We start from the raw sequence: 12969 nt of genomic DNA, 5'->3' as shown, positions 1-12969 counted from the left end.
ATCTTCAATAAAGATTCCTAACTCCTCAAAATGTGGGTGGGTGTAAGTAGGACAACACAGAAGATTTCTGATGCTACCTGTCAACTTTCCACAAAGAAAGTCAATGGGGAAGCCAGCAGGCAGTCCCACTGCTTTTTTGCCCATACATAGTTATTCTGGTTCTTTGTTAAAGTAAAGAAATATTTGTGAAATTATGATCTAATGGAGCATGGAATTGTTAAGCTTATTTTAAATTTTCTTACACTGACTACTTTTTAAGCTTTTTGACAAATGTTTTCAAGTCTTTTTTTAAAAAAATATTTATTCCTTTTTAACTCAAAAAAAAATAACTCATCAAGTGAAATTTTTATCCCGCCACTCAGAAAATATCTCCTTAGCTGTAAATTAATTTATCTAAGAATGGTTAGGAAAAGAGGCTTGTGAGAATCTTATATTCCTTAGGAAACTTTAGGAATTTCAAAATATCTAAAAGAGCTTATTTGAAGAACTCTAGCTTGAGAAATGGTAGAAGGTCCACTTGTGATACTGAACCATCATAACTGCAATATCTTTCCAAAATTTCCATTAACCAAAAAGAGGTTGCTTTTTCTCCATACTTTCTTCATTGTTAGCTTAACCTCCTGATTTCTCAATGTATAAATAAGTGGGTTTAAAACTGGAGTAATTGCACTATATATAAGGGTTATTATCATATCTTGTTTTGATGAATTACCCACAGTGGGAATCATATAATTAAATAATACAGGAACATAAAGTAAAGCCACCACAGTTAGGTGGGATCCACAAGTAGAGAAGGCTTTTTGCCAACCACTCCTGGACTTAACCTTTGCAAGAAGGAAAGTAATAATATAGAAGTAAGAGAGAAGTATGAAAATAAAAGGACCCATAACAATACAACTGGTTACAATACTGAGGAGCATAAGATTCAGGTATTTGCTACCACAGGCCAGTTTCAACAAAGGCTTGATGTCACAGAAAAAGTGTTCAATGCGATTTGATCCACAAAAGGGGAGGTGAGCAGTCACCACTGCATGCATCAAGGCATGGAAAAATCCAGCAGACCAGGCAGCTGCTGCCATTAGGAGACAAACCTCTTTTCTCATGATGAGGGTGTACCGCAGAGGATCACATATTGCAACATAACGGTCATAGGCCATGATTCCAAGGAGAATGACTTCACTGCTTCCCAAGAAATGGAAAAAGTGTAGCTGGACCATGCAGTATTTGAAGGATATTGTGTGTAGCTCTGAAAGAAATCCAGCTAGCATATTTGGTACAGTGACTGTTGAAAAGAAAATATCAAGGCCGGAAAGGTTTCCAAGGAAAAAATACATAGGAGTGTGAAGGTGTGGTACAGCTAAAAGTATAATTATAATAGCACCATTCCACATTAATGTAGCCAAATACAAAAGCAGGAAGATTGTAAAGACAAGATACTGAAAATTGTAGTGAATGGTAAAGCCCATTAAAATGAATTTGTTTACTTCTGTTTGGTTTTCCATCACTAAAAAAAGGAAATAAAATAACAAACAAATGAGATAAATATCTATAAAGCATTAAATCTCATCTGTTTTAACTCAATCTCATTTCTGAGCATGACAGAGACAATGTAATATGACACAGATATATAGATAAAGACAATTTTGCTGATAGTACTACCATCAGTGACAGAGCTACAGTGGCAAACATAATGGAGTCACCTAAACATGTATTTAAAAAGTGTTTGCCTCTGCCACTTTGCAGAAATAGTAGAATGATTTTGGTCACTACGGGAGGAGAAAAGTGCTTTCTTCAACTCAGTAGTTTTAATTTACACTATTTTTGGTTAACACTACTGGTTTTTGTTCTCTTTTTTAGAACACAATCTTTTAGGTTTCCAGATTCTGAAATTATTTATTAACTGAGATGTGCCTTTAGTGCTCATAAATCAGTGAGAAACATTATCAGCAAACACTGAAAAAAAAAAAACAGGTCACCTTCTTTAAAAAAAACAAACAAAAACATGGAGATGTTGATAATTTATTTTGACAATATGAAAGGCTAGAGATAAATTACAAGATGCAATTTTTTGAACCTGTCATACAGTATTATGCCATAGAATTTTGTTGGGATGTAATGAAAGCTACCAGCTGTTAATCCCATTTCCAAGCTTCTTTTCCCCAGAGTATTCCCAAAGTCTTTTAAAGATTCTCCCTTTAATACACGCCACTCTCCTTCTCCTACAATACTGGTTTTGTATAACACTCATAGACCTCAGTTCCTTGCCAATTGAGGTATGAATGGTTTTGTTTTTTGTTCTATCTGTATGAATGAATATGCAAAAAGATAGTGAGCTACTATTGCCAAGAGAAGACTCATTGCAGGTATGCTGAGCTATTTGCTTTACAACATATATTTTTACATATTATGGAATTATAAAAAGAGCCAATTTGATGCAGTGGTTAAGGCACCAGGCTAGCATATGAGAGCACATGAGTTCAAGTCCCACCTTAACCATAAAAGCCATCTGAGTGACTATAAGCCAGTCACTCTCTTTCAGCCCAATCTCAACATAGGGAGGATTATTGTTGTGGGAAAAATAGGGGCAGGAAGGAATATTAGGTATGTCTGATGCATTAAGTTATTTATAAAAATGCTAAAAAGGTGGATAATAAAGAAATAAATTCTTGCTATGCAATATTTCATTTTTTAAAGTCAACAGTTGAAACTAGTGAGTGAAATCTCTGCAGGATTTTTCAAAATATACCCATATCTCTTTTCTGACAGTTCCTTTGTCAAGCAAGAAAATTGAGAAAGCCTGTCCTTCAAACTGAATCTTCTAAAAATCTGTGTTGGTCAGAATAATAATTATATCATACAGCTACTACCTTCTGGATTAATATATGTTAGGTCTTCAAATATCATGATGAATACTTGTTTTTTCTTTGTTCTTTTGCTTAGGCACATTTATTGTATGTTTGCCTGCCTCAAAAAAAATAGGTACCTGTATATTATTTGTCAAACATACTGTAATATTTTGAGTCCAAGTTAAATATTTAGATAATTCATACCTCATTGAGACTTCTTTCCCAATAAATAAGAGAAAATTATAACTGAAGATAAATTTGCCCAAGAGTCAAAGGAAACAACAGAATGTAATTGGAAGGGATGCAAATAATCAACCTTCCTTATAGAAAGTATCTTGAATGATTTTCACCTTTGCAAAACATGTTTGCTTTATAAAACGTCATTTCTTGCCATTAGAGGAAAAAAGTAACCACCCAATGAACCAATCATTTTTGATTGGTTGTGAGGGAATACATTTGTTGAAATTGATTATGCATGTAATTTGTGTAGCTAATTATTCAACTATAATTTGCAGCCAATTATTCAACTATAATCTCAATGGATAAATTTATTATTCCTCCAGGTGTTAAAATAGGCCATGTTTCTATTTTTATTTTCAGTAAAAAAAATGTACAGAAAATATTCAAGTATAAGCCAATGATGATTGAAAGTATTGTTTGATGCAGTAATAAGGACTAGGGATGCATGAAATAATCTGTGTATGGGTCAAGGCAAGAAACACAGACATGAAACTCAGATAATGACTTAGAAGAATCAATGCGGTTCTAGCCAAGCATTCAAAAGACAAGAATCCCCTTGAATAATTCTGTATTATAACACTCCAAAGAGGTTTTCCTGTTATTTCTGCCTACCAACATGACATGGAATATTCTTGCACATACCACTTTAAGAACAAAATGAAAGCCACCAACGCAAAAAGGAAAAAGATGAGAATGTGACATCAACCTCCTCCTCTCCTTCAACAGCTTTTGTCTGAAGTGGGTAAAACTACCCACATCAGTATGGGATTATATTATCTTTCATTATATTATATTGAGTCGCTCCAGAGTGAGATGGGTGGCATATAAACAAAGAGAAAAAAAAGAAACTCAAGATTTAGAATTTACATGGTGACATTTTTGTAATATACCTTACTAACTGCATTGTCTCCTTATCTTAATTCCTTGGAAGACTTATCATTCTTCTTGTCGAGTTTTCATAAAAAAATCCAAAAGTTCTTTTTTCTCTGTTTTAATCAAATTTCCTTCCTCCCTCCCTCCCTCTCTCCCTCTCTCTCTCTCTCTCTCTCTCTCTCTCTCTCTCTCTCTCTCATTGCTTCTCTCTGTATAAGAACTATCTACCCCAATATATAGAAACAAGTAGAAACCAAGATCCATGAAGTCCCAAAATAAGCTTTTGCCCTGAAATATGCTATCTGCTGTATTAGTTATCTAGGGAATGCCCTGATTCTCAGTGATCAATCCAAAGCAGGACTGTGAAAAAAGAACATTCTTAAAAACATCAGGCAAAGGAATTAAAATGCTCTAAAAGGTTGCTTTAAAATGTCAAAGAACTATTTTGTATGTTTTCAAGTGAAGACAAACATACTCATGAAGCAGTTTGCTATATTTCATGAAGCAATTTGAAGAACTCCTAGATTGGGTAGGGCTCCATCTCCCCAGCTCACAAATAGCAGTAGTTGTATATATTAATACATATGGAGAGATGCTTGCCATCCAATTTCTGAAATTCCAGCTAAAAGGATATGGTAAAAAGAACTACTAAGAAAAATGTGCATAGCTATTTTTTCAAATCCACCATAATTCTTTATTCCCCATAAGTCTTCATTTTCTCTTTTACTTTTGAAAGAAACTCCTGTTATGCACTCTTGAGAAAGTTTATTGAAACTACAGCTGTACAGTCAGAATCATCAGTAGTATTTTTTTAAGTAATAAAAAATTAGTTACAATATAAAATTCTATCTGTATTCATTCATTTATTTAGATTTTGATCCTACTAGTTCCTAATGTCTTTCAGTAATATGCAATAAAAGGACAAACCCAATTAAAAATATAAATCCTGCATTTTAATTTAAATAAATTATAATGGTAAAAATAGAAAGCCCATGGAATGCACATTAAAAAAAAATAGGTCTATTTGCTGGTATATTTTAAACCACTTTAGCAGCTTCAGAAACTTGAGCTAATTATAGGATGACCTTAAAAGAAGGGGAAGATATAGAAATAATTCTTCTGTGTAACATGGAACTAAGCATTAGAGCACCTTGAGCAGCATTTAATCTCTTTTGCCCAAAATAAAAGCATTCATATTATTTTAAAAATGACATTCTGCATTAGAATCTTCCTTATAGCATTTTTTACTTCATGATTCCTTAAAGAATAGATCAGAGGATTTAAAACTGGTGTAACAACACTGTATAAAAGAGAGATGATCAGGTCTTTATCAGAAGAACCACTGGCAGAAGCAAACATATAGTTAGACAATACTGGTATATAGAACATTGCCACAATAGTCAGGTGAGAAGTACAGGTGGAGAAGGCTTTCCAACAGTTCTGCCATGACTGGACTTTAAGGAAGAGAAAGGAAATGATGTAAAAATAGGAAAGAAGAGTGAAAGAGAAAGAACAAAAAGCAATTGAACCAGTAACAAGATTTAGCAGGACATAACTAAGTCTTGTACTACTGCAAGCTAATGTCAAGAGGGGTTTGATGTCACAAAAAACATGCGGGATAAGATTGGGGCCACAGAAAACAAGTTGAGAGGTCACAGTTGTATGCATTAAGGCATAAAAAAATCCAGTGGCCCATGTGACTCCAGCTAGGGTAATACAAGCCCATTTATTCATGATGAGAGTATAATGCAATGGATTGCAGATAGCCACATAGCGGTCACATACCATGATGCCCAGAAGCACAACTTCACTACAGCCCAGGAAGTGGAAGAAGTGCAGTTGAGTGAGGCAGCCAATAAAAGAAATAGACTGGTGCTTTCTAAGGAATCCCCTTAGCATTTTTGGTACAGTCACTGTTGAATAGTGTTATGTCCTGAGCCTGTGCAAGCAGGCTCAGGGCATTGCAAACGGTCCCGGCAGGTGCAGGCTGCCCAGGACCAGACAGGCTGTCGCCAGTACTTGTGCGCATGCGCAAGTGCTGGCACGCCAAAAGTTGCAGATTTACCCGGGGATGGCCTATATAAGAGGCCAGGAGTTTTGGGCGTTGTCGGCGTCTTCTAACTGTAAGCTGAACCAAAGAATAAAGAAGTTTCCTGAGAACTACAACTGCTTCTCGTGTCTTGCCATTTCGCGAAGGACGCAACACTGGTGACGAAGGTGGGATGCCTTACATCAACAGAAAAGGTGTAAGCTTACCCGAGTGAGTCCTGAGCGGCAGGAACATCGTTGACTCGGCAGCTACCCGCCAATCCAGCGTGCATTCGGGGGTAAGCTGGCTGATAGACCCTTCCTGCTACAAAAATGGCAAAGATTGGAAGGCTTTCGGAATTCGATGTCTCACATCCAGAGAGGTGGGAGTCCTACGTAGCCAGGGTGGAAAACTACCTCAAGGTGAACTAGGTGAGGGAAGATGGCTTGAAGGCTGCCACCCTGCTGTGCGTTTGCAGTCAAGACGCATTCGAAATCGCTGAGAACCTCGCAGCACCTGTTCCTTTAGAGTCTGTCAGCCACGCAGATCTAAAGAAGCTACTGAAGGAGCACTTCCAGCCTAAGATGTCCATCATCGCGTGGCACCACACCTTCGAGCAGAGGGATCAACGACCCGGAGAATCGGCCAAGGAGTACATTGCCGCATTAAGGAAAGCCGCCAAACATTGCGAGTTCAAGGACCTCAAAGAACGACTGAGGGACAGATTCGTATGCGGGCTAAGGCATCGAGGGTTACAACAGAGACTCTTTGCCAAGGAGGACTTGTCTTTCCAAGATGCCTTGAGAGAGGTCACCGCAGAAGAAGCAGCGGGCGGCGCCGTCAAGAACATGCGGCCGATCAGAAACAGTCCAGATGCTGCATCCGTGCACCAGGAAGAAGTCCAAAGAAACTCTGAGGAGGATCCTGACGAGGAAGTGGACCGCCTCCAACCCACAAAGGAAGGAAAACCAAGAGGAAGCACTTCAGCTCTCCCCAAGTGCATCGGTTGTGGAGGTCGCCACAAGAGAACTGACTGCAAGTTCCGCTCCGCTATCTGCCGGGTGTGCGGAAAACAAGGACACATTGCAGCTGTGTGCCTGGGCCATCAGAAGGTACAACCTCGGGAAGAATTGCGCCTGAAAGGTACCAGGGTTCCCAGCCAGAATAGGGTGGGGTTTTGCGCTTTGTGAAGAAGCATCTATAGGACAGGCACACACAAGGCAATTAAGAAAAAGCTGTCACTTAAGGTGAAGCTACAAGGGGTTCCATTAGCTATGGAACTGGATACGGGGTCCGCCCTTTCAATCATTTCCATGAACTAGGGATACGGGGTCCGCCCTTTCAATCATTTCCATGCAAACGTTTAGGAAGATTTGTTCCGGTACTGGAACTCAGGCCAAGCTGAGGCCTTTTGACATTGTGTTGATTCCCACCTCAAGAGGACTTTCAACCTTTGTCAAACTCCATTCAGGGAGTGTGTGTTAAGGGCAGGCTAACATGATTCGTCATGAGGCCACTACCTTAACAGGCAACTAGACTCAGTCATATAATGGGACCATCCCGCTGAGACTCCTGGGTCTTTTCCAGGGGGGAGGGGGAGCCCTTCTAGTTGGCCCGACACTACCCACTGTCCCTAGAAGGGGGCAAACACAAGAACAGGGAGGTGGTCGAGGAACCAAATCCCGACTAGGCAACACCTCTGAGGCTTCACATCTAGGTGGAGTCAACTGAGTTTTGGGACAGTGAGACTCCTGGGTCTTTTCCAGGGGGGAGGGGGAGCCCTTCTAGTTGGCCCGACACTACCCCTGTCCCTAGAAGGGGGCAAACACACAGGGAGGTGGTCGAGGAACCAAATCCCGAATACAACACCTCTGACTTCACTCAGGGGACAACTGAGTTTTGGGACAGTAGACAGCCTCCTGACAGGTCTTGGACGGACCTAGGAGGTTCTACAGAAATGCCCAACAGTGACAGTCACTTAGAAGGGCCAGAGAGCCTACAGCTAGGCAGGACAACCAGGTCACACAGTGAAAGAAGCCCTGGCCTGACCAGACCCTTGGGCAAGCAAGCAGGCCAGGCATTGGAGCACAGTCCTTGGGAATCACCAAGGCAAAACAAGGGGGACAGGCATGCATCGCCCCTCAGTCAAAGGGTACTTGGCAAGCACCCTGAATGTAGGAGGTCACAGAGAGCAAGGAAATCTCCTAAGTATTTGGAGGATTTTGTAACCCTCTTGGCAAAACAGAACTAGTAGAAAAGTAGAGCACTGAGGCTGATGGAAGACCAGGAATACCTGGTATTGGGGAGCACGGCACTACACTACAGAAATGAGTTATGTGTTATTATGGTATGAGGAATACCATAATACCGGGGGGAAGGGGTGTTATGTCCTGAGCCTGTGCAAGCAGGCTCGGGGCATTGCAAATGGTCCCGGCAGGTGCAGGCTGCCCGGGACCAGACAGGCTGTCGTCAGTACTTGTGCGCATGCGCAAGTGCTGGTGCGCCAAAAGTTGCAGATTTACCCGGGGATGGCCTATATAAGAGGCCAGGAGTTTTGGGCGTTGTTGGCGTCTTCTAACTGTAAGCTGAACCAAAGAATAAAGAAGTTTCCTGAGAACTACAACTGCTTCTCATGTCTTGCCATTTCGCGAAGGACGCAACAAGTAGCATATATCCAAACAAGAAAGGTTTCCCAGAAAAAAATACATGGGGGTGTGAAGCCGAGGTTCAGCCAGAATGACTGTCAGAATGGCCCCATTTCCCAATAAACAGGCTATATAGAGCAGCAAGAAAAATATGAAGAGAACCTGTTGTAGCCTATGGTCCCCTGTTAGACCAAGGAGAATAAATTCAGATACTTCTGTCCAGTTCTTCATGTCTGTCAATAAGAAAAAAAGTGAGTGTTTTGAGAGAATCTCACAGTGCTGTGCAAATGACAACAAAAAAGCCACTTTTAATACATGCATTCAATCATGAATCTTGTAATTAAATTCAATCCATACAAATACTTCATGCATTTATTCAATATATTATCATTAGATTTTAATTTTCAAGACATGTAAAACTATTTGGTGTCTTTATACCAGTTTGGATGTTGACAAACAAAATTGGAGACATGATGAAGGAGCAAAATAGTTGGAAATATTAGCAAATTTTTCATTATTTAGAAAAAACTTGTAAATTCTGAAAAATTAAACTCAACATAATAGAAATGATGAATCTATTCACATAATGGCAAATAAGGAAGGGTAAGGATGGATGATATGTTGGCTTTTTTCCATATCTTTTCTTGTGTGTTAAAGGGACATAAGTTATAAGGTTTCAGTCTATCGAGATGTGTTCATTCTCGGAACACATCACATTCTTTGATCAAATTAAAGAAAGCCCAAAGTGATAAAGACAAAGAGAGAGAAAAAGAAAGCAATAGCATGGCAGGATAAAAAATAATAGAATTTTATTCCCAATGCAGAAATAAGCAACAAAATATAACAAATTTTCCAACTGAAGTGAAAACCATCGCAGAAAAAACAGAGAACAGCTATTGATACTTGAATAAATCAGGATTGTTATTTTATTAATACTGTTTAGCAACTTATCTACATCTATACTATAATAAAGAGGACTTAGCTGAATTTATTAACATTTAGTAGTACAAATATGTTTCTGCAGAATGTAGAGTTAATGTAAAATTGCTTTCAGAAGAAGAGAAATACAACTCTGATTTTTTTGCCATGAGTCCAAAGTTTCAGAATATGAGTTAAATTCAGCATACATTGAACTATTTTCTCCAAGTATAGGCTATGAGTGTTCATGACAATTCATTTTATTTCCTTTTATCAAAGTATTGTGCTTTATTTTTCAGGGCAACAAATGCTGCTATGTGAAATATTTGCTTCAAAGGTCATTCATTTCCAATATACTGACCCAGAGTTACTGGCAACATTTATGACTGGAGAATATTCACTAATTCTGGATTGTAATTGTGCTCAAATGCTTCCCTATAAACTATTGGTTTTAGATGGTGCATTTACCAGGATAGTTAATGGAATTTATTTGAGTCTTGGAAGTTATATAAACTCAGTTATTGCATAGAATATTGTCCAAATGCAGGAAGCCTACTACAGTTTCATAATGTCAGGTAAAATTGTTTATTTAAAGTTTTCACTGCTCAATTTCAAGTCTTACTCTGAACCATTCTATTCACCCTGCTGGAAGCTCACACATTACTAATTATAGTTCTAAAAACTATTCTATAAATGATCACATGAAACTGGCCAGCACTGAGGAGATGAGCAATAGGCTGCCATTTGTTCAATATTTGAAGTTGATTCCATGCCTTCATACAGATTAAATGCATACTATATACTACAGGAAACTGAAATGAATTAGGCAATGCATGTTTTAATCTCAATTTTTTTAATTCTCTCAAGAGGTAGATAAAGCATGAACCTTTTTTTTTATTTTTAGAGAAGTGTCTCCATCTGAGAAAACATAAAGTTTCCTTTGCCTTTTCTTCTGAAATGTTGTTTAGGCATATCTTCAGGTACATCATACTAAATTTGTATAGTTTCCATTGCATTTCCATAATGGAAGGAATGTATAGATCAAATTGAGATCCTTGAATAAAATGCTAATATCTAACATTTGTTAGGTAAGTATCTAATATCTATCAGATATTAAGGCAGTTTTTACCTTATAGAAATTTCCTACTCAATTAAGTAAGAATGATTGTTGAAGCATTGCCTAAGGACTAGAAAATCAAGTAGGTACATTTAGACAGGATACAGGAAGCCAAATCTCACATCAGAATATGTCCTGAATTATTTGTGTGTTGCATTGTGTGCTTGGTATATAAAATATGGTTTGCTACCGTTGGGGAAAAGTTAGAAATTAATGAAGTAGTGTGCTTATGTGGGAATAAATATTTTCAGTTAAGGCTGTAAGCAATTTGTTCATCTAATTAGCAACAAAGAAGGATATTTTGTTTGGTTTGATTTGGTCTGATTTGATTTGGTTTGGTTTGGTTAAGGCTTAGAAATATTTTCCCCAAAGGATTAATTTTTTTCCCTTTCAAAACAGGGGAACCTGCAATAATTGGTATGTTGTGTGGTTTCTATTAATACCTTTGTTAGTTGTAAAATGAATAATAATTACATTTTACTGTTACCACATGACGATACCTCGATGTTATCATTGTGAATCTACTGCAGGACTTGTCCATGGCTATTATACATGCCAGAAGAGAAATTATGATGAAAACAAAGGCAAAAAAGAGTATTTTTTGTAAATCGGATAAACACATTTTTATCACTAATGTACTAGGCCTGAGTAGTGTGCACCTTGTAGCATATTGTGCTTCTGGTCATTTGACTAAGGACAACATTTCTCAACTTTTGTTTCATTCCAAACTCCATGAAAATATACTGATCATTTCTGATATTCTGGCACTTTCAAGGCAGAGTTGAGGAAGCTTGGATGACAAGACACTTATGATTTCAAAATCAGATAGCACTGCTGTATTTATAAACCTTCCTAGTTGTATGCATATTTTCAAATGCACTTTACTGTGTTTTTTTTTAAAAAAATGTATTTATAGTTTTAACTGCTTTAATTGCATTCTAATTGTTTATTAAATAAATAAATATAAAATAAATAATAAATAAACAAATAAATAAATACTAAATAAATAAATGTAATAACATCTATATTAAATTACATGGATTCATTACTCACCATAAACACACAGAAATAAAGTTAACAAAGACTTATATTTGGCAACAAAGTTTAAATATGTAACAGATTTTGGCTATTTATTTAAAAAGCAAGAATCTTTCTTTTTCTTTTTTTTGGAATTGCTGATTTTCTAAGAAGTGGTTTTAAATAGACATAAAATGGCTTCAAAGCGTCTTGGAATCCCTGTGGTTCCTAAAGGTTCAATCTCCTCTCCGGTAACTCAGACAACTAAGCCTAAGTCACCCCCACCCTCTCCTCTACCACTGGCATTTATACTTAAAGATATACAAGATGCTTTGAAAGAAACAGCGCAAGAGATTAAAACTGAGGTGGCAGAGCTTTTTGAGGATAAGAATAGCGAGATGAGGGAAGCCATTGTGCTTGCATTCCAAGGGCTAGCCGCCTATATTGGATGTGTAGATGACAGGGTGGATGACGTTGTGGAAAATACTGCGAAATTAGAAAACAGACTTGGTAAAGTTGAAGATAAGATTGATACAACACAGGATGAAGTTATCATGTCACAATAGAGAGACATGAAATTTGCTTTGCGAATAAGAGGATTGAAGGAGAATTCATGAGAGGATCTGAGAGAGGAGGTGGCAAGAGATATTGCTCCTATTTTGGGATGTGAAACTGAGGAAATATTGAGAGAGATTGATAGAATATTTAGAGTCAATTCATGGATTGTGAGGCAGAGAAATTTACCTAGAGATGTGGTTATTTATTTTTCTAGGAGATCATTTTGTAATGAAATTATACAAGCTTTTTATAAGCAGAGATTTCAAATTGCAACCCAAGATGTTATAATTTTAAAAGAAATATTTCCAAAAATCCTTAGAAAAAGAAAGGATTTTGCTTTTCTGGCTGAGGAGCTTAAAAATCAACAGGTTTAGTTCAGATGGGAGATACCTGTTGGAATAGTGGTGAACTATGCTGGGACACATTATAGACTCAATACAATTTTAAAAGCAAAAGATTTTTATACTTCTGTCCTGAAAGCAGGTTCGCCACCATCTCCATGATCTAAGAGAACAGAAGAAAGGCCGGAAGAACAAGCTGAAGGTGCAATGTTATTGGCTGCAGCTGATTTACAGGCTGGACCTAGGGAACAGTGTTTGGAGGTAAAAGTTGATTCAAAGGAACAGAGGATGACTCGTGCTGCACATAGACGTAAAGAAAAGGAGCAGCAGAAGGCTGATGTTGGATCCATAATACAAGGTTCGATTACTACAGAGCCCATGGGAG

At 37.7% G+C, this 12969-nt stretch overlaps 2 protein-coding genes across 2 annotated transcripts; both read right to left on the bottom strand.

Annotated features, from left to right (window-relative positions):
* Positions 1-533: 533 nt before the first annotated feature.
* On the bottom strand, positions 534-1502 carry LOC120298085 (olfactory receptor 12D2-like). The gene has a single exon (XM_039321419.1). It carries the CDS (start codon positions 1500-1502, stop codon positions 534-536), a length of 969 nt encoding a protein of 322 aa, XP_039177353.1.
* A 3648-nt stretch (positions 1503-5150) lies between these two features.
* Positions 5151-8864, bottom strand: LOC120298084 (olfactory receptor 12D2-like). The gene is made up of 2 exons (XM_039321418.1): positions 8645-8864; positions 5151-5872 (listed from the first exon to the last, which is right to left on the bottom strand). Exons 1-2 carry the CDS (start codon positions 8862-8864, stop codon positions 5151-5153), a joined length of 942 nt encoding a protein of 313 aa, XP_039177352.1.
* Between the last annotated feature and the right edge of the window lie 4105 nt (positions 8865-12969).

Source organism: Crotalus tigris, unplaced genomic scaffold (assembly GCF_016545835.1).
Source record: "Crotalus tigris isolate CLP2741 ecotype Arizona unplaced genomic scaffold, ASM1654583v1 scf7180000023738.1706062, whole genome shotgun sequence".
Taxonomy (NCBI): Eukaryota; Metazoa; Chordata; class Lepidosauria; order Squamata; family Viperidae; genus Crotalus; species Crotalus tigris.
This window is presented reverse-complemented; position numbering and strand designations above follow the sequence as displayed.

Excerpts from the sequence above, each read along its gene's own strand:
- LOC120298085 (XM_039321419.1), bottom strand. The coding sequence starts at position 1,502 with ATGGAAAACCAAACAGAAGTAAACAAATTCATTTTAATGGGCTTTACC.
- LOC120298084 (XM_039321418.1), bottom strand. The coding sequence starts at position 8,864 with ATGAAGAACTGGACAGAAGTATCTGAATTTATTCTCCTTGGTCTAACA. Across the intron at positions 5,873-8,644 it reads GGATATATGCTACTTGTTGC|TGACTGTACCAAAAATGCTA; the intron begins GTCCTTCGCGAA and ends ACTATTCAACAG.